This window comes from Cetorhinus maximus, chromosome 18 (assembly GCF_964194155.1).
Source record: "Cetorhinus maximus chromosome 18, sCetMax3.hap1.1, whole genome shotgun sequence".
In the NCBI taxonomy this organism is placed as follows: domain Eukaryota; kingdom Metazoa; phylum Chordata; class Chondrichthyes; order Lamniformes; family Cetorhinidae; genus Cetorhinus; species Cetorhinus maximus.
In genome coordinates this window covers 64,414,076-64,434,660 of record NC_135896.1, presented here as the reverse complement: position 1 = coordinate 64,434,660, position 20,585 = coordinate 64,414,076, and the positions used below count along the sequence as shown (strand labels likewise).

The 20,585-nt window shown below is 38.0% G+C and overlaps 1 protein-coding gene across 1 annotated transcript in view; it reads left to right on the top strand.

The window, feature by feature from the left end:
- sec23a (Sec23 homolog A, coat complex II component) overlaps nt 1-10,443 on the top strand; it is a 90,187-nt gene extending 79,744 nt beyond the window's left edge. Inside the window, exons 14-20 of the mRNA XM_078562813.1 lie at nt 4,557-4,710; nt 4,833-4,910; nt 5,122-5,283; nt 7,269-7,355; nt 7,673-7,828; nt 9,262-9,327; nt 9,921-10,443. Coding sequence (XP_078418939.1) covers nt 4,557-4,710; nt 4,833-4,910; nt 5,122-5,283; nt 7,269-7,355; nt 7,673-7,828; nt 9,262-9,327; nt 9,921-10,010 — 793 coding nt within the window. The 3' untranslated portion in view covers nt 10,011-10,443. The remainder of the gene's footprint in view (nt 1-4,556; nt 4,711-4,832; nt 4,911-5,121; nt 5,284-7,268; nt 7,356-7,672; nt 7,829-9,261; nt 9,328-9,920) is intronic.
- The last annotated feature ends 10,142 nt before the right edge of the window (nt 10,444-20,585 follow it).

Sequence of the window (20,585 nt, the reverse complement as noted above, 5' to 3'; positions counted from 1 at the left end):
GCACAGGGAAGCTTATAAGGGACAGAGATTTCCTAGCCTAGAGAATGTACTGTTGCCTTGCTAGAGACCTACAGTTAATGCAGCAGCTCTGTAAATAAAGTTCATTGTTCAACTAAAAAAACTTCTTGGTAGTACGTCTCTAGTCCCCTGACCGGCCCGGCCTCATCACCCTGTCCAGCTGCCACCCTACCTCCATAGCCGCCCTGCCCCACACTGGGGATTCACTTGTGCCTCTATGAAAAGGAACAGATTGAAAGTGGTGGTTGTGTTAGGAGGTGTATCTTTGAAATGTGTATCTCTGCAAATAAATGCTTATAAAGTGTGTCTAGATTGACTCCTGCCCCTGGTTTTCTGGAGCATAACAGATATTCTTGTAACATTGACATTAACACACTTATTTTGAATGGCTAACTCTGCATTAAAATGCTGATTGAGAAATTTGTGTGAAGGTGCTTTGGAATTGCTGAAATTTGTATGGATGAAAGCAATTAGGATGGTCAGGGGCCTGGCAAACTTATTAATGGCAAAGCCATTATTCAATGGCACATGAGGGACTTGGGGGTCAGGATGGAACCTGTGCCACCTTGAAGGGGAAGAGGGAAGGAGAGAAAAAAGGATGTGCTGCTGTTATTGTGAGCACTTAGGCTAGATATAGGAGGAGTCAGGATTGGCTGAGAGCATTTTAAAGGTGACAGCAAACAAGTAGTGGCCAGTCCAGCCAAGAGAAAAGTGCCATGGCTGAGCTGTGAAGGAAAGTTGTCATGATGTGGAGCAGTATGCCAGATATACTAAGAAAGCAGGTGACTAAGGACCACTGAAGCTGTGCATGTACAGAGACCTAAAAAATGTGATGACCAAATGACCCAAACCTCAATAATCAAATAGAACATTAAGGGGCGTGACGATTCTTTTAGCTATTGCAAACTGATAAATGAGCTTATTGATCATTTTCAAGGTTATTTTCAAAATTGAATTTTTAATGTTAGAAATTCTATTTCCCTGGATATCTGAGAAGCAACCTGAGTATTCAAAAATATATGTGAATTGTGATTGCTTACTTTTTTGTGTGTCATTTTTGGAAGATAGTGAAATGGTTGTCTTGAATTTCACATTAAAAACAGTCAACATGCTTTGGTAATGCACTGCTGCTAGATATGAGATTTGTAATTATATGGATAACATTTAGTCTGAAACGTGTGATAAACTCAACACCAAGCAAAAGCATTTATATGTAAATGGCACCATGTTATCTTGGAGAAAGAAGTGTTCCATGCTAGAACAACTAGTAGCCAATCCAAGTTTTGATGCTGTTGATGATCTGGCCTTGGGAATCATGTGAATTAACGTTCATGGTGCTAGCATTAGTAGCCTATAATCAATAACCTACTGCATCATATATGTGGATTTTCATTATCGGCAAATGTTCACCAACTGTAAACAATATTCCTGCTTATCATAAGCTGTATTTGGGTTGAGTTGTCCAGGGAGATTTTATTTGCCCTACCTTTTATTCATTTCAATTATATTATGTTTATGATATCTCATATCTTTTCAGTTTGTTCTGAAGTTAAGGCAGATTGTTTCAATGAAGATCTTTGTATTATGCAATGTACTGTTAAATTAATACTCTGTAAATAAAATGTAATGAAACTTGAAAATGTAATAATGTAACCAAAGGTTTATAATCCTGAAATATTATGCTAAAGGTTTGAGCAAACTTATATCAAATAGTCTTTATAGTTTCTCGATATAAATATTCTTTGTATGAGCATCAAATGATGATCTATAGAAGATTTATTGCTTAAAATAACATTTTTGCCAATTGGAAAATGGCTTGATGTTGCAAACTTGATTACAATATTTTTTTATAGCTACCACATTCTAGAATTACATGAGTCTTTATATTTGGGGGGATACCCTTTCATATTTTACACTGCATCCTCTGCTTGTATCTAAGAATGTGCTACGTTCAATTGTTTAAAATTCTTTGTTTAAGAAAAAGCTACCGTAGAATTTAATACAACCTGTGTTTGCAGTTGCTTAGCAGCTTCTGCAGAAGTAGAATTAATTTTCAATGGAATTGTCATAATTTCTGATTTATAATTAGTTTGCCTAATTGTCCCATGTTTGGCTTTGATCACCAGCGTGTGCTATGGGATTTTAGCAGCTTCCTGTTACCCAGGTAGAAGATGTTTGAGTATATTGAATCATTCCAGCAAAATTTGCATATTTGCTCAAACTGCATCAACATAATTAATGTCTTTGGCAGAGTAAAGACTACTCTCTTTATGAAAAACCATAACTATACAGGATAATTCTCTCTCTGAATTAATGGGACACTTGCATTCAGTTCTTGAATGATATTTAGTCCCATTGACTAAGAAAAAGAAAGTCACTTTCTCATAAAGCTGTACTTCTATTTTGGCTATTTTATATATCCAATAATTATTCCAAAGCACGTGAAGTTGTAAGTTTAATTAATCTGAAGGAGTTATTAATAATCTCAATGCGCTCTTCATTTTATTGGGAAATGAATGTCTGTGGAAATAATAGTCGATCTCTAGCTTTCCACAATCCTATATCATCTTAAAGCAGAATGACACAGCCTACTCAACACCAGTGCACAAGAGACCACAAGCAAGGAGCCCCTAATTATTTGCCCATTAATTTAATTATTAAACTTTTGTTTAAAATAACTTATAAACACATGCTATTTGGATGCGTTCTGTACCTAATACCTGTGTTTTCCTGTGCCATATCCTTGGGTTACAGCAAAATGTTCTAAAATTCTCTATTATGCAGAATTAATTGATGTCAACGCAGTTGTTATTACCTTTGTTCAGTCTTAGCCCTGAACTTTTGTACCAATGGAGTAGAAATTCTGCTCAGAGAATTACATGCGTGAATGATTAATGTGTCATATAAGAATGTGGTGTGTTAACTAATAATGCAATTGAACCAATACAATACTGGATATTTGCAATTTTTTCTAGAAGGTATGCGAGTTGTTTTAATTTTTAAATTTTCCACTGTAGCCATTAATATCTAAAGTAGGAAGCCAAATTCAAACAATTTATACTATTGTATATCATAAATTTTCTAGTCATTAACTGAAACCAATACTCTATATCTGTAGTAATGCTGTGACTGTTGATTCTTTTGTTTGGATGCCCTCAAAGATGAAAGTTCTTGGATAGGTGATCACTTTGAGCAGCTGCTGTCAAATACAGAAAACAGATGGTGATGGCAGACTCTTTGCATGCAAAGATTATGGGAAGTCTTGCCTCTGTGGTAGTTGGCTTGATCATTGGTGATTGAAGAAGCTAAGTCTTGATATGCAGGTTCTTGAGCGGTTGGAGCAAAGAAGCTCCTGGTTTGGAGGGGCTCTGGTATAATTAGACCCCTTCCATTGTACGATTCTTCAGCCTTGGTCCTGTTTGGTTCAATCTTGTAGGTTCTCTTCTGATTTTTGCACACCAACTGTCTTTGTTGGCAGCCTCCTGCTGCCACAAGTTGGCCAGTGTTAGCCAGAGAGCTGTATTTTCCACTGGTCTTTGAAGCATTTGCAAGGTGCACCTCGGTCTCGCTTACTGGAACATAGTTCACCATAAAGCATTGCTTTTGGCATTTTGCAACCCTCCATGTGTGACACATGTCCTACCCAGTGCAAATTGGCCTTATAAGAAAATTAATTCAATGCTGGACAGATTGGCTGTATTGAGAACTTCATTGTTTGTGATGTAGCCCTGCAATCTGATGTTCATGATGGAAGCGCTCCAGCAGTTACGTTTGTTTTCTGTGCAGAATCCATGGTCTGACTCATATGAGAGAGTGGTGATGAAACCACTCTATATACTTTAATTTTGTTTAAATGTGTAGTGAATGATTTCACCAGATACGTTTCTATAGGCAGCCAGAGGAGGTGTTGGCTGTGGACCATCGATTGTCCATGTCCTTGTTGATAGTGGCATCATTTGAGGTAATGCTGCCTAGATAGGTAAACTATTCTGCTGCATTAAGGTTGTTGTTGTCAATGCTGATCTTAAAAAAAAGATAAAACTTCTGTAAAACTGAAACCACATATATGGATGACATACCAAATGAATGACTTCATATCCATTATTAGTCATGCAACTTAACCAGATCATTGAATGCCATTTTACTAAATCTCACTGCTGTGCAGAACAATGATCCAACATTACTGTGGCAAATTATTTTACAAACTTCCCTTTGTTTTTTCTTGTACCCAGCTCTCTCAATTGGTAGAGGAGAATATTCTTGCAAAACAGTTTCTGGTGACACTACTGATTTTTTTTTTAAGCTCTCTATTTTGTTCTGAAGTTTGACTCAGTTGCCTTGTCCATGAAAGCATATTTATTTATATATAAACACATTATATTACTAACTTGTTTATAGTTTGTGTTCTTTAATATATTTAATAAATGTTTAAATTGAAATCCAAGGCATGAAGCCAATTACAGACAATACATTTCCTTCATAGGGTTTGTGATTATGGTTTATAAAAATTGTACTTGTATTTTTCTCCTTTTATAAAGCTGGGCAGATGCACAAACACAGATCCAGAATATTGCTGCATCCTTTGACCAGGAAGCGGCAGCTGTTCTCATGGCGAGACTGGCAGTTTACAGAGCAGAGACTGAGGAGGGACCTGATGTTCTCAGATGGCTAGACAGACAGCTTATCCGACTGGTACGATACACTTTTGTGGGGGGAAGGGAGAGAAGCGGGATGACATTTAAATGCCTACTTTTGATTTAAGTTGTTATACTTAAAAATAATATGCAATAAATTCTAATTTCTTCCTTTTTCAGTGTCAGAAATTTGGAGATTATCATAAAGATGATCCAGCTTCTTTCAAATTTTCTGAAACCTTTTCTTTGTACCCACAGGTATGAAGTGAGAGCTTTATTCTCATGTATACATTTCCTCAGATCTTACTTTATTGTAGCTTTTGAACTGTTAAGTTCATTTGAATATGTAAACAGTGTGCACTGGGAGTTTAAAAATATATTCTTTCATTGCAATCATTAAAACAAACTTGAGTTAACAGAAGCCTAGGTTTACTATACAAATATATAATTTATTTTGTTTTCATTTTAGTTTATGTTTCATCTGAGAAGATCTCCGTTCTTGCAAGTTTTTAATAACAGCCCTGATGAGAGTTCTTATTACCGTCACCATTTCATGCGCCAGGATCTTACACAATCTCTCATCATGATTCAACCCATCCTTTATGCCTATTCTTTCAATGGCCCTCCAGAGGTGAGAAATGTGTTTCCAGATGTTTTATTCATCCGTTGATTTCAGATTGAATAAACAGTGAGCAGTATTACAACTGGGCTTTAGATTGTAAGTTTTAAATGTGATGAGAGAATTCATCAATGCTAAAGAGTGTTCATCACTAAAATTATAGTCAAGTAAGGAATTAGATGATGTACTTATTTTTGTTGGACAAGAGTATCAAGGGTTATGGAATCGAAACAGGCAGATGGAGTTAAGACACCGATCAGCCATGATCTAATTGAATGAAAGAACAGGCTCAGGATCTGAATGCACAACCCAGTGTGAGGTACTGATTAATATCCAGCCGAAACTGATCATTAACAATCTTTCCTCTGTACAAGTTGTGAGGACCCTATGTGAAGTGTGCTTGGACACTTCCAACATAATTTGTGCTATACAGGGTTGCTTTACAGTATAACTATTATGTCTGCCAAAGCAGCTTTTACTCTTACATGTGAAATTTGCTTTGCCCTGAAGCCATATTGGGTCAAACAAGGAAGCATTGGTGCTAAGTAGAAGCTGTTTCAGGCTGATGCTAAACTTGTCGGAGATGGTGTAATTATGCTCCATTTTGGTTGGGAATATGCTGAAACTGGAGTACAGCCCAATTTGCTCCAAGTCCCTGCTCCTTTTCCTGGCTAACTTCTGCCTTATTTAGAGTGGGTACAAAAGGGAATTGCCTACATTTGGACAGGCTCATGAAAATATAATAAGGCATAAAGCAATATTCTCTTTTTTGTGCCCTTTACAACAAATGTCTCGGGGGATGACTGTATGGCTCTGGAATCCAGTACTGCTATGGTTTTTAAAAAAGTTTTATTAAGCTAAGGTTTTCTTACTGAATGGAAACGGTCCTGTCTAAAATAGAATAGGCATTTTTTCGGTTGGAGTGGTGGGGCAATTTCTTTGAGTTGGCATGCTAATGCTGTGCTCAGACTCCATAGTGAATTCTCAAAGACAGGTGCTCCGGTTGCATCTTCAATGGTATGTGTAGCCACCAGATCTGTCCAAAGTGGAATGGGTGGATGCAGCACCCACCCTAATCTACCCACAAAAGACTTTTGAGGAAATTCAGTACCATCGTGTGATTGTACTCCAAGAGACCATAATACAAAAACTGGCCACAGTTCTGCAAAAGTTAGGATATTTGACAGCTTAATTCAAAAAAATGACTGGTGTGAAAAATGTTGGCAGGGAGGAGGGCAGAGGAGAAACTTCCTCTTTAAAACATAGGTAGGGCTGATGTCCTAAATTCTCAAGCTATGCTTTTGGGAAAGAATACAAGTAGATGTGTTTTCAGCAGCAGGTAAAGTATTCTGATTTTCATCAAACTTGATAAAGGATGTTATTAGAAACTGTATTAGTTAAGGAAGAAGTCTTATTTGCATACTCAAGTACTTTACAAATCATCAGTTCTGAGCCCAATACATTGGAATTTATTGGATTTTAAATCCATTTTAGCACCTCTAAACAACACCTTGTGTTTATGCAGTACGCTTCACACCAAGCCAAAGGAGGAAAGATTAAAAGAGTTGATCCAAAGTTTGGTCAAATAGATTTTAAGGACTTCCTTATAGGAGCATGGGGAGATGGGATGGCAAAGATTTTGAGGCAATTGCATAAAGTGGATGCAGGCAATTAACCCCTTGTTTATCTGTGGCTTGGGGTGTGCAAGAGGCCAGAGATGGAGAAACAGAACGATTTAGGTGTTGTAGAGTGGAGGTAGTTATGGGGATCGAGAGGATCTAAACACAAGGATAAGAATTTTAAATTTGAGGCTTTTATGCACTGGGAACCAATGTGATTGTACAATTCTGAGTATAACTCCCACCAACAGTTACTGAAAAGTGTGTTTTGTTTACTTTTTGGGGGTGGGGGAAAATGAGATAGCCTAAATCCTTTCGGAATGTGAGGTTTTCTGTAATCTCGAGTGAAATAAATTACTTGTCTCTGCTTTTGTGTAGCCTGTTCTTCTAGACAGCAGCAGTATACTTCCTGATCGAATTCTTCTTATGGACACATTCTTCCAGATACTTATCTACCATGGAGAGGTAAGAGCATATCACTTGAAACATACTTAGCAACTCGCACTTTCAGTCAGCATTAGGCTTTATTTGAATTATCTCATTTAAAACTAACCATTGAAGAATCCACAATGCCTTAGAAGTAAACGTGCAACATTTAATTAATTTGAAGTTATTCTGCTTGGTATTTGGAGAAATATTAAATTACACTCATGAACTACTAAAGTTACCTTAATTTTACAGATTGTTTGGAGGATAATAACTGTTCATTTCATGTAACTATTGAATAGTTTAATTGACCTTTAATTGTACATAGTAACTCAGCAGATAACCATTCTTCCTAGACCATTGCTCAGTGGCGCAAAGCTGGCTATCATGACATGCCTGAGTATGAAAATTTTCGACATTTACTACAAGCACCTGTAGATGATGCTCAAGAGATTCTGCATAGCAGATTCCCAATGCCACGTTATGTTGACACAGAGCATGGAGGAAGCCAGGTAATTTATCTTCTCCATTAGTGTGATTTTAAAGTTTGATATTAACGTTTAGCAATTTATGTTTTTGTGTTAATCTTCTACATTGCAAACATTTGGAGGTGTTGGAGGAACGATGCTCAAGAATGACCTCTTTTCCTGGAATTCTCATGAGGGGGCAAATCAGTAACTGTGCTGGACATTCTATATGCAATGTTAGGGCCAGCTTCCCTGTACACATGCAGAAGATTCATGAATTATTTGTAACAAAAACATAAAATGCTGGAAAAACTCAGCAGGTCTAGCAGCATTGATGGAGAGAGAAACACAGTTAACATTTCTAGTCCATATGACCCTTCTTCAGAGTCATATGGACTCGTAGCATTAACTCTTGTTTCTCTCTCCACAGATGCTGTGTTTTGTTTCTAATTTTGCTGGTACCTTTGTCTCCAAAGCTTAATCACAGATATTTGTTTGCTAGCGTTTATCTATTGTTCCACATAGAATTTGAAAAACTGCTTAATTTTATTATTTTAGGATATTCCAGAGCTGTATCAGACAAATGTGAAGGATATTTATGACACGGGTTACTGACTAGGTGAAGGATCAGGATTATTAGAAGAATTCATTTTAAATTGTAACATCAATAGAACATGAGGGGATCTTCATTGAGACAGTTTTTATTTAGTCAAAGGCAGTGGTTTAGATTAATGTCCTCTTGATTCAGGCAATTTATCTCCTCAAAGGCCAAACAAAACAATTGGTAAAGGAGCAAATGGTGTTTTTATTCTTTTTCTGTCACAATGGGTCTTAATTTTTCACTATATCATCATACTTGGAAGGGTGTGTGAGAGTCCTTGAGAGGATGCAGAAGCGATTTGCCAGAATTGGTCCAGCAATGTAGGATTTTAGCTACAAGGTTAGATTGAAAAAGCTGGGATTATTTTATTTTGGAGTAATGGAGATTGAAGAGATTCGACAGAATTGTGACAGTTTTGGATAAGGGTGGACAAGGAAGAACTGTTCCCATTAGTTCATAGAACGTGGACTAGGGTATACAGATTTTGGGTTTTGAGTGGGAGATGCAGGGGCAATGTGAGGGGGTACTTTTTTATGCAGTGGTTGGTGATGACCTGGAGCTTGCTGCCCTTGAGGGTGGTGGAAGTAGAAACGATCAATAATTTCAAAAGGAAATTGGGACACTTGAACTAAACTTGCAGGGCTAAGGGGATAGAGTTGGGGGACTTACTGGATTGATCTGTGGAGAGCTGGCATGGATTCAATGGGCCAAATGGCCTCCTGTGTACCAGCATTGACTCTGCCCTCCACTACAGCAATGAATGCACTTCAAAATACATTTGGTTGTAAAGCACTTTGGGATATCCTGAAGTTGTGAAATGTGCTATATAAGTGCAAATCTTTTTCCTTTCATTAATGTGTGTATATTTCATCAACAGGCTCGTTTCTTGTTATCCAAAGTAAATCCTTCACAGACTCATAACAACATGTATGCATGGGGACAGGTAAACAAACTTCTTTTTAAAACACACTCTAGTTTGAGGCATGAACTGATATATTTTACTTTTATTCACTTAAAAAAATCATGTAGAATGTAATGATTTATTCCCATTGCATATGGCGTACTCTGACCTATAGACTTCGTTATGTATTTAAATGATAAAAGCTAGAAATTTCATTGGATTCATATTTGGTTTCACTGTTCTGCTTGGTGTCAATACTTATTGATTAGATGAAGATATTATCTCAAATATTTATTCATGAGAAGCACAATGAGTTGGTAGCAGAGGGTGCCATATCTAAACCCCTGTTAATCAGTTAATCATTAACTAAAACTTTTGGCACATATTTGTAAGGAGCACTGAATCACTCAACAATGGACTGTTTTAGAATAATAGTTTTGTTTGTTAGGTAATCTTAGTTTATAATTATATAATGTCCATAAAAGTTCTTCAAAGTGGAATTTATCAGACTATTCAAATTCTGAAAAACAATGCCTTCCCTTGAGTGACTTTTGCCCTAACATCTAGCTGATTAATTGCAAAAAGTGTCAGTGTTCCTTGTATGATTAACTTCCATATGTGAATCTTTTTCATAGGAGGCTGGAGCACCAATCCTGACAGATGATGTTAGCCTGCAAGTGTTCATGGATCATCTGAAGAAGCTAGCAGTCTCTAGTGCCACTTGAGTGTAGAATGGTGGTGAAGTAATATGTGGCCCTTACAGTGAGCAGGACAAAAAGTCAGCAACCTATTTGTGGAGATTATATAAAGCATCAGCATCTACATCTGTGTTACTTGCCTTTTTTGAAAGAGCAGATTTAGACTGAGTTGGTAATGCACCAAAGGGGAACTTAATGAATCACTTGTCTTCATTAGATAATATATTATTGCTTTTGTCCTATCTAGTATATAGGCATGTTCTACAATTAGTGCTTCCATGTACAGTGAAAATCACTGAGCTAGAGTTTCCAATTTCTGCCTTGATGAACAAATATCCACATCAGTATTGTTTAATGTGTCTTATTTGCTCCTATTTCTTTTTTTCTAACTGATAACAGTGCAACCTCATGTAGAACTCTTATCAACAATCAAATAAAATTTGTGAATTTTGTGGAAAGACCTGACCTGTGAAGAAGTACTTAGACTTTACAAAGATTGCAGTGCATTTTTGTCATTAAATACAACTCTCCCAATTTCCCCGATTTTTTTTTTTGGCTGCGGTTTTAAGCAGCTCTACAGTGTGTCATATAGCATTAGAAATACATTTTTAATAAAACATAATGTTTTAAGGTGTGCTCACCCACTTTACTTTGCCTTAAGTAGACTGTGACTTATTTTGAGACATGCCACTGTTGCGCTCAATTTTATCCAGCTTTCATCATGACACAGATGTATTCATATAATTTCAATGAAACTTGCACTTTCCCCATTGTAATGCATCAAAATTGGTTGAATGTTAATGAGATGTCAAATATTCAATGGTGCAAAATAGTATGGATATTAGTTTTAAAACTCAGCATATAATTTAATGAACATTTTTTAAACAGTGTAATTTTATTGGATGCAAAGTACTCATTCTATAACCTGTATGTTTGTGTCAGGATTCAAATTTATTTTTATACTGCTCTGAACCTCAACATCAGTTGTGATAATGCATATCACCTTTCCAGCACCACCTTGTTGTCCCAAATCATTTTTTATATGAGGCAATGAAGAAAAATGGGTATATATATTAATGCATAGATAAGAGTTGTTGAATATTATGTATGTGTCTGGTGTTTGCTGAAGATTTGGGGCTTTTGTGTACTAACTGTGGTGCTCCATTTACAAACCCAAGCTTGCTGATACATAAGAGTTTAAAGAAAAACTGTCCAATGCTTTGCTGAATTTTGTAAATAACTACTAGATGGTCTATTTTATTTTTAACTAATATTCACCATAAGCCCGCCGACTCCCACTGAGATGGTTAGACCACAATTGCTCCCACTCGCCTTTCTCTAAGATTGCTATTGCATTCGCTCAGTTTCTCTGTTGCAACTGATGTGATTATGCCTCGTTCCATGCTTCCAGTCTGCCTTTTTCCCCCAGCCAACGATACCCCTCCACCATGGCTAACAAGGCTCCTGGACTGTGCCTGTTCCATTTTCAACTCTCATCCTTTCCCTTCCATTCTAGAATCACAATAGCTCCCCCTTGTGCCTCAGCTTCCACCTCCATACTTAACAGATCATCTTTTGCCATTTTTGCCATCTCCAACATATCATCATGACCAAACATCTCTTTCCCTCCTCTCTGCTTTCAGCATTCCAAAGGGGTTATTCACTTTGTGACATGATTGGCTGTGGAGTGCTTTGAGACACCTGATGGTTGTGAAAGGTACTATATAAATGCAACTCATTTCTTTCCTGTCTCCTGTCACTTTAATTCTCCACTCCGTTCCTTTTCTGGCTTTTTTTTGTGGTCCTCAGCCTCTTGCACAGTTTGAATGAAGCTCACTGTGGGCTCGAGGAACCGTACCTCATTTTCTGATTAGGCACTTTACAGCCTTTACACCACCTCAAGGGCAATTAGGGACGGGCAATAAATGCTGGCCTAGCAGCAACGCTCACATCCCACGAACAAATTTTTAAAAAGCCTGAACATTGAGTTCAATTTCAGATCATAACTACTGTCCTGGCTTTTTCAGACTGCTGTTGGAAACTATTCTGCTATTCCCAGTTACTCATCTAGACTCACCTTTTTGTTTCTTTTCCTTACTCCCTCCATATAGCATCCTTGGCATCATGGAGCCTTGGACAATCATGATATCACAATGGGGCAGGTAGAAGAGGCAGGTCCCAAGAACCACTTCAACCGGTACAGGGATTGATAACACCTTTGGTATTATTAAGCACATACTCTAACTGACCGAGCTAACTAGCTCTTTGTTTCTTATTGCCTTGCAAAATCATCTTTATCACTTGATCTTGCCTGTCACCCATCCTATCACACATCTTCCCTTTTTGTTCTCTTCCCTCTACTCCTTTTCTTGTCTCTAACCTTCCTTAAAACCTGTTGCATCTCTAACTTTGTCAAGGCCTGATAAAAGATCATGAACCTCAAACATTAACTCTTTTTCTTTCTGCGCAAATGTTGCCTGACCCCCCGTGTACTCCCAGCATTTTCTGTTTTTATTTCCGATTTCTAGCATCTGCAGTATTTTGCATTTGTATTCCAAAGGGATGAGTTTCGATTGAAGTCTGAGAATAGTATGCTTTGTCTGAAAATAGAGGTACTTGTCATGCTGGAGATATGAAATTTATTGACTGATAGAAGGGCAAAGACTGGATGAGCTGGACAAATGTGGGATCCCTTTCTTGTAGTAGCCTCTGCATTCACCTGAGGTGAATCTCCTTGGAGTGTCCAATTGTGCAAGGTTGTGGAAAGGACTGATAGATGCGCCGAGACCTTTGATAAGCTAAAGACCTGTTTATAGCCTGAGACAGTTGCACCAAGTGTATTTTTGTCTCTCTTGATCTCTTCCGAGGGTTTATGAATGGTCAGCTGTACAGTGAGGGTGGGGAAAGGTTCTGGCTTCCCATTCCAGGCATAGTGTTTTAGGAGGCTGGAGACCTCAATCAGACCTGGTCCTCCCAATAAAAATGTCTGAGGTTTGGGAGGCTATTTACTACCCTTGCCTTGCACATTTAGAGATCTTTTGAGATATATTGATAACCTTTTGCTGCCAAGAAGAACTGGGAGGTGTGACTGTCTGCGTCATGGAATTTGTCGCTTCCTATCTTTGAGTAATATCTGAAAAAGGTAGAGGAGCAGCAAGGGGGATTTTTCATCTTTATTACGTTCACTCTATCCAGGACTGACATATGAACATGGGGAAGAAAATTAGTACATGCAATAAAAGACTTGCTGGTTCATCTAGCTACTTAGTAAACAGTAAAGTAACCAGGCAATAAGACCACTCCCAGTCCTCCCCATACGCCAGCCTCTTGGAGAAATGAAAGAAATTTGGGATTTAAAGAAAAACCCTAGGTCAACTTGGGTAAAAAATAATTCTGACAATTCCTCTCTGACCCTGGAGTTGACCAAAAATCAGTTCCAGAAGTAAGAGTAGCCATGAGGTACATCATCTCACCTAGTTTTTATGCTTTAGTTATGTCGGCCTCATCCAGCAACTTGGCCAGCTAATTTTTGAATACTTGCAGTGAATTTGCAAAGTTTCTTGCAATCTCCTCACAGGCCATTTTGTTGGTGTGGAAGTCATTGCCAAGGCGGGTGTAGTATTTCTCAATGATCACTTGGGCGGCTTTCTTGACCGTCTTAGTCCTGACACGACCCATCTTGGATTCTTAGTGCAAAGATCAGGTAGGAAAGATCATTTCTCTGAGTTCTATACTTGCCTCCTTATTTGCCCTACTGGATCTAATTTAAATAACCTGTCTTCCTGTACACAGTAGGTATGGTAGAATAGTGGATATGTTACTAGACTAGTAATCCAGAGGCTGGGACTAATGAGCCAGAGACATGGGTTCAAATTCTACTGCAGCAGCTGGAAAATTTAGTTCAGTCAATTAAAGACATCTGGGGTAAAAAGATAGTAATGGTGATCACAAAGCCACTAAATTATCATTAAACACCTATTTGGTTCACCGATGTCCTTTTAGGGAAAATAATCTGTTGTCTTTACATGACATGGCCTATATATGAGTCCAAACCCTCTGAAATGGTCACACCAAACTGCTATGCTTGCAGTGGTTCAACAAGGCAGCTCACTACCACCTTCTCAAGGGCAAATAGGGATGGGCAATAAATGCAGGTCTGGTCAGCAACACCTGCATCCCATCAATAAAAACTGTTCATCTTTTTAAATACTTCACTCAAGTCTCCTTGTTGTATTGTAAGAAGAGAAACTGAATGTAACTGAGTGCAGACTTGGAGTTGGTGAGAGGAGGAACTTAGTGTTAATCTTTTAAACTTTTATCTGGGCTGTAATTAGCAGTAACGGGAAAGTACTGTGTAAGCAGGCTAAGTTTTTTTTTCTTGCAGCTTAGACAGGGTTAGCATTCGCTTTGTATGAGATGCAGGTTGGAATTGAGGAATAAAACCAACAGGCCTTGAGAGGTTTTTTTATATAAATTAAACTAAACATTAATTTAACAACAAATTTAAACACATACACATGCCTACAAATTACTACCATAATAACCCTTTAAACAAATCCCCAAATTAATCACCCCCAGGTAAATATCTTCACCAAGGCAACAACAACCCATAGACTTTTATCTTATGAATTCAAAATGGGTTCCTTTCAATTTATTTCCTTTGCAGACAGTTACAGGCTGCTTAGGTCTCACATGCCTTTGACCCACACACAAAACTCTCCCATATATACCTAGGCTTCCCTTTGAATGGAAATTCTCATTGTATCACCAAGCCCTTTGAACTCCACCTCTTCTAACAATGAAAGCCCTTTCATAGTACCAATTTTATTAGTAACATGAACATATTACTTGGTGTCTCCTAGCTAGGTGCAAGATTTCAGCCCCAGTCTTTGAATGGTTTATTCAACAAAATGTAAATGTACCCTCTACCTTAACTTCCTTACAGAATACTGAAAGGCCTGGATAGAGTGGATGTGGGGAAGATGTTTCCATTAGTAGGAGAGACTAGGACCCGAGGTCACAGACTCAGAGTAAAGAGAAGACCTTTTAGAACAGAGATGAGGAGAAACTTCTTTAGCCAGAGAGTGGTGAATCTATGGAATTCATTGCCACAGAAGGCTGTGGAGGCCAGGCCATTGAGTGTATTTAAGACCGAGATAGGTTCTTGATTGGTAAGGGGATCAAAGGTTACGGGGCGAAGGCGGGAGAATGGGGTTGAGAAACTTATCAGCCATGATTGAATGGCGGAGCAGACTCGATGGGCCGAATGGCCTAATTTCTGCTCCTATGTCTTATGGTTTACTCCTCAAAACTACTATACGTCAAAGCGCCCAGACTAGCTGGCTTTAATCCAATTGACACATACACACACATCCTACTACAAGTCCAATTTAAAATAATTTCCAATATCATTATATACATTAATATCTTTTTGTGACATCAGCCACAAACTTGTTGAACGGTGGAGCAGGCTCGAGGGACCAAATGGCCTGCTTCTGCTATTTCATATTGAAGACCCAGTTCCCTGAACCTATGATAACAACTAGGAATTTTTAAAGTTGAACATTGGCCAGGTTCTCCAACAGAGTGAATGGCTTCCTGTGGAACTCTAGTCAGTCGAAAGGTCTGTGGAGTGCCTGATTTCAGTCAGCCACTGTCATTTCTTAAACCAGTACCCAAGGATGCTCAACTGTAACCAAGGCCACCTCCACCAGCAGGCAAAAGGTGGTGATTTGCAAGACTCAACCTGAAGCTGCACTTCATTTTCCTGTCCCTATGGTGCCACGACATGCCAGGAGATGAACCTGTGCTAAGGCTGCACTTAGGCCTTGTCGGTAGCCCAGGGCAGAAAACCCTGGCTAACCTGAGACTGGAGAGGAGCAGTGTACTTTAGGTATCTTGTCTAGTGCCAGGAGTCAGGTAGGATGATCTACTCTAAAGTCTAGCACTTGAATGTGCATCTTTCCCTTCCTGGAAAAAGTAATATTTTTCATTCATTTGTACATGTAGGTGATGGTGGCAAAGATGCATTTATTGCTCATTCTTAGTTTCCCAGAGGAGGTGGTGATGGGCCTTCTCTTTGAACCTTACAGTCCTTATACTGATGGTACTCCCATGCTGGTGTTAGGCAGAGAAATCCAACCCAACAATAAAAAATGGCGATATCTGCCCAAGTCAGGATAGCATACCCACAACATTGCTGCTCTTCTCTTTATTGGTGGTAGAGGCAGCAGGGCCGTTCAGGGCTGACAAAGTAACCTTGATGAGTTACTGCAGTGCATTCTGTAGGTCATGCATATATAGGGCACACGGGGAGATTCTCAAATTCACCTTGATTCCAAGTTGCTCCCTGTGGCATGCTCGAATGTGATTAAGGGAAATGTTCCATATCCGCGCTCGTTCCAGTTGCATTTGATTTGTTGTAAGTGCATGTTGAAGCTTGGGACTTTGCCTCTCACTAAGTTATGGCTTAGCTGGACTAGACTCTTGGTTGCAGCTGGTCAAATTCATTTTGCTCCAACTACAGGAAAATAGCCACTAGGCTACAAAGTATGCACTGAATTATCACATATTTAAATGTTTGTACAGTTGGCAGAATTTTTTGTGGTACTGTCAGTGGCAAACACATGGCCACAGTAACTGGCTTCTCAAAGTGCAGGCCTCATTGTTTGAACCCTTGTGACCATGCTAGCTTCTTGCACCAGTGCTTTAACTTTAATAAACAGGAAAAGGTTCCCTTGTATCAATGTGCAGGATATATGTGACCATGACAATAAAGCTCAGGTTCAGATACTCCTTTAAGGCATTTCTACCCATCCATGTAGCCATTGCAGCTTACTGTTAAGAAACCTCAGCAAAAAGCCCTCAGGACAGGACATAATTAAGACTGAAAATAGCAAAATAGAAATATAAGAATAGAAGAATAACTCTGGAAACTAGGGTTAGGAGCATTCAAAATTTGTTTTAAAAAAAAGTGATTGTAGAAGAAATGTGTAGAAAGAGGCAACTCCTGAGGGAGTTAATGAATCCTGGAGTTTTGAGATCTTGATGGAATACATAATATCTGATTTTGACACTTGAGATATGAGAGGAAAAAGTTGTTGGAAAGTGTATTTACGTCTTGAATAGAGCAAAAGGGAACAAACACCAGAGTGTTATTGATAAATGAAATAAAGGTTATGATGGCAGGATTCTATGGATATTTTAAAAATCACGACTTCTTAGAAAGTTAAAATTGAGGGGAAAATGTTTAGCATAAAAAGGAAACACTGCTTTTTGGAGGCAGCTTTAGAAATGGAGATGTAGAAGTTTCATTGCAGTTTAAGGCTAAGAATGTTGGCAAATAAAGGATAAGGTCTGTTAGATTTCAGAGATCTGAACAAGCTAGCTTTGAAGAATTAAAAGAAACAAGATTTCCATTACTTGTCCATGGACATATGGAGGAGATCAAGATGCAAAGACTTAGCCATTATACTTTAAGTTTGAGAGTGTTGGTGAATGTTGTCTAGTTCAGAAAGCAATTGAAGGGCAAGCTAGAGCCAATCTTGAAATATTTATTTAGAATTACACATTAGCAACATATTTCTCCTAACCCCAACAACCACAGTCCCCCAACAACCACAGTTTTATTCTATGTCTATTTATAGATACTCAAGTGAATATCTAGTTAATGCCAAAACAAAAACAGAATTACCTGGAAAAACTCAGCAGGTCTGGCAGCATCGGTGGAGAAGAAAACAGTTGACGTTTCGAGTCCTCATGACCCTTCGCTTTTTGTTTTTACCTAGTTAATGCCTACCACCTGTATACAATTAAACAATTACTATATAATTAACAAATGCAGTTTGGTAAATAGATAGTGTTTGATAATGAATAGAAAAGATCACATATGAAGAAGCAACAGGCCATAACTCTAGGAGTCAGCAGGTAGTTTGAAGAATGAAAGGAATTATTTTAGTGATAAGATGAACATGTCTATATTTTCAAGAAAAAAACAAAGTACAGAGCATAGGACAATAATTTCAGAGGCATACATTTTGAGAATATTCTGCAAGTGACAGGTATAATGGTTGTCAGAGGAGCCCAGCAATAATGAAAGTTTAATGATTGGAGATGAAGAACAGAGTGAGACAATTAGCGGTATCAATCAAGGGGGCTAACTGAGGTTTTTTGAAATCAAGACAGCAAGCAGTTTGACCTGAATGCCAATCGATATGGTAGAAGGGAAATTGAGCTACCACTGGTGATTACAGAAGGAAAGTGTATTGGTAAAAATATTTAGCTTTGCATAATTAAAAATTATGTATGCCATTTCTGTGAATGAAGAGGCTCAAATCCGTAGCAAGGTACACCTAGAGTAAACCATTGCCTCTCTGCAAACATTCGGACACACATTCCTTGGATATGCCAGTGTAGTTCTCTACAAGATACGTGTGTAATACAACATTCCCAATGCAGCTTAAGTTTGTTTTTCTTTTGTATCTAACAACAATTGGGAGATACAGCTGGGTGTTTAATGCTGCAGAATTGTCCTCAAAAAGCCTGCTCAGATTTATTGTCCTCTCCACTGCAATGTCCATTGATAGAAGAGTGGTTAAGAACAAAGTCAAGAACCATTATTGAGGTTGTGAAATTAGAAGCAAATGATTAGAATTGCATTTTTTTAATTGTTCAGTTTGTTATAATGCTAGCTTTGGGAAAATGCTTGATTTGTACATGTTTTAATATATTTAAAGCTGCTTAGGCTATCTTTTTTCTGAACTCCAGGTTCCTCTCTTGGTTTGTTGGATTGTCTGAGGAAGCGAAGGTGAAGCTGCCTGCAGACTTCAGCTTTTGCAGCTCTTGAGCTGACTGCAAAGAAATGTGAGAGATTGATGTGGGTGCCTTACTTTTTGGTTATGAAAAAACTGCATAGAAATAATTTCTACTCAACATTTGGATATCCATGTAATCCATTTTGACAGTTTTAAGCACTGAATGAGATTACAATTGTTGAACCAAAGCTTCTCTCTTCCAAGAAGGTTTGAGTTAAAATGACATAGCAAGTTTGATTTAACGTTGATCTTAAACAGTGATGTGCAATGTTGTTATTAAATAGTAATAATGACTATATCTTTTTTGAAATCGGGCCCTTGATTGGATAGCTGGTGTTGAAATGCATCCTGTTTAAAGAGCTTTCAATATGTTACTAGGCAGTGACCAAATTAAAAATAACTACCAGATGCTACTGTTTGAAGTTGTGAATGGCACACTGCTAATGAAAGTACTGCAGTAAGCAGACATTGTTCTATACAAGTCATGATTTACTACCCCTGTATTTATAGAACTTAAATGTAAAATAAATAGCAATATTGTAAACATGGTTTAGTTACCAGGATGAGAACATTTGTACTTTCATCTAACGTGTAAATTGCAATGCTTATTCGTAGTCTTCCTTTATGCATTATAAATCATTTGATTTTGTGTTAAGCTTAGAAAATCACTTTATCCGGCCTGCTTTATCATTAGTCAATGAGTAATTTAAAGGGTCAATGCCACATTTTTCTGCATATTTCAGCATACGTTATTAGATTTTAAATGGACAGAACACAATCAACAATGCGGAAACATAGCTTGTAAATTTTAGCAGCAGAGTTATTTTTATTAATTCATGGTATATGGGCATCTATGGCAAGGCTGGCATATATTGGTCATCCACAGTCACACTTGAGAAGGCGGTGGTGGTTTAGGACCCTTTTGAACCACTATAGTCCATGTGTTGAAGGGAGTTGCAGAGTTTTGACCCATCAATGATAAAGGAATGGATGAGTGGAGGCTTACTTATCAAAATTAAGACATCTTTACTATCTGATGTTTTTATTCACATTTTGTTTTTATGGGATGTTCTATTTTTGAGGAACGAAAGACTTCCATCAATTTCTCTCATAAAATTTTCTTTGTACAAATTAAAGCAATAATAAATATCAATTCGAACTATCTATTGAAACTGAGGCCATAACTCTTTAGCTTTTTCTCATGCATATTCCACAGCGAGACCACTGATGCAAAAGTAGATGAGAAGATTTCTAAAACTTCTTTAAAACTACAAAAGGAGTGCTTCCTTGACTATTTCAGGAGATCTGGTGAAACTGGAGGGGTAAGAAATAAACATCTCAAAACTATTCTTAAATCATGGGTCGCACTAAGGTTTTGTGTCTCAGTTTCATTTGGAAATTTAGCTCGGGGAGCTAGAGCACAACTTTGGTTTTCTCCTGTCACCAAACCTCCAAACTCCCCCTGACTGAAACGGTTCTCCCCAGAGAGGTGAAAGTCACAACTGCCTTGAACTTTTGTGCCACTGGTTAAATAAACCAAGTTAATGAAGTATTGTTTCCATAGCCGAGGACTTCAGCACATTTCAGAAAGATCATGCCCATCAACAAAGGCTCTTCACTTTTTCAGAATGACTTGTTTCCCAAAAGTACAAGGCATCATTATTGGAGCCCATGTAACCACACTGGCCTCTTGCACCAGTGCGTTAACATTAATGTGCAGAAAGAGATACAACTTGCATATTAATAGAAGGATATGTGATCATCAGTACTACATCATGTGGTTAGATGC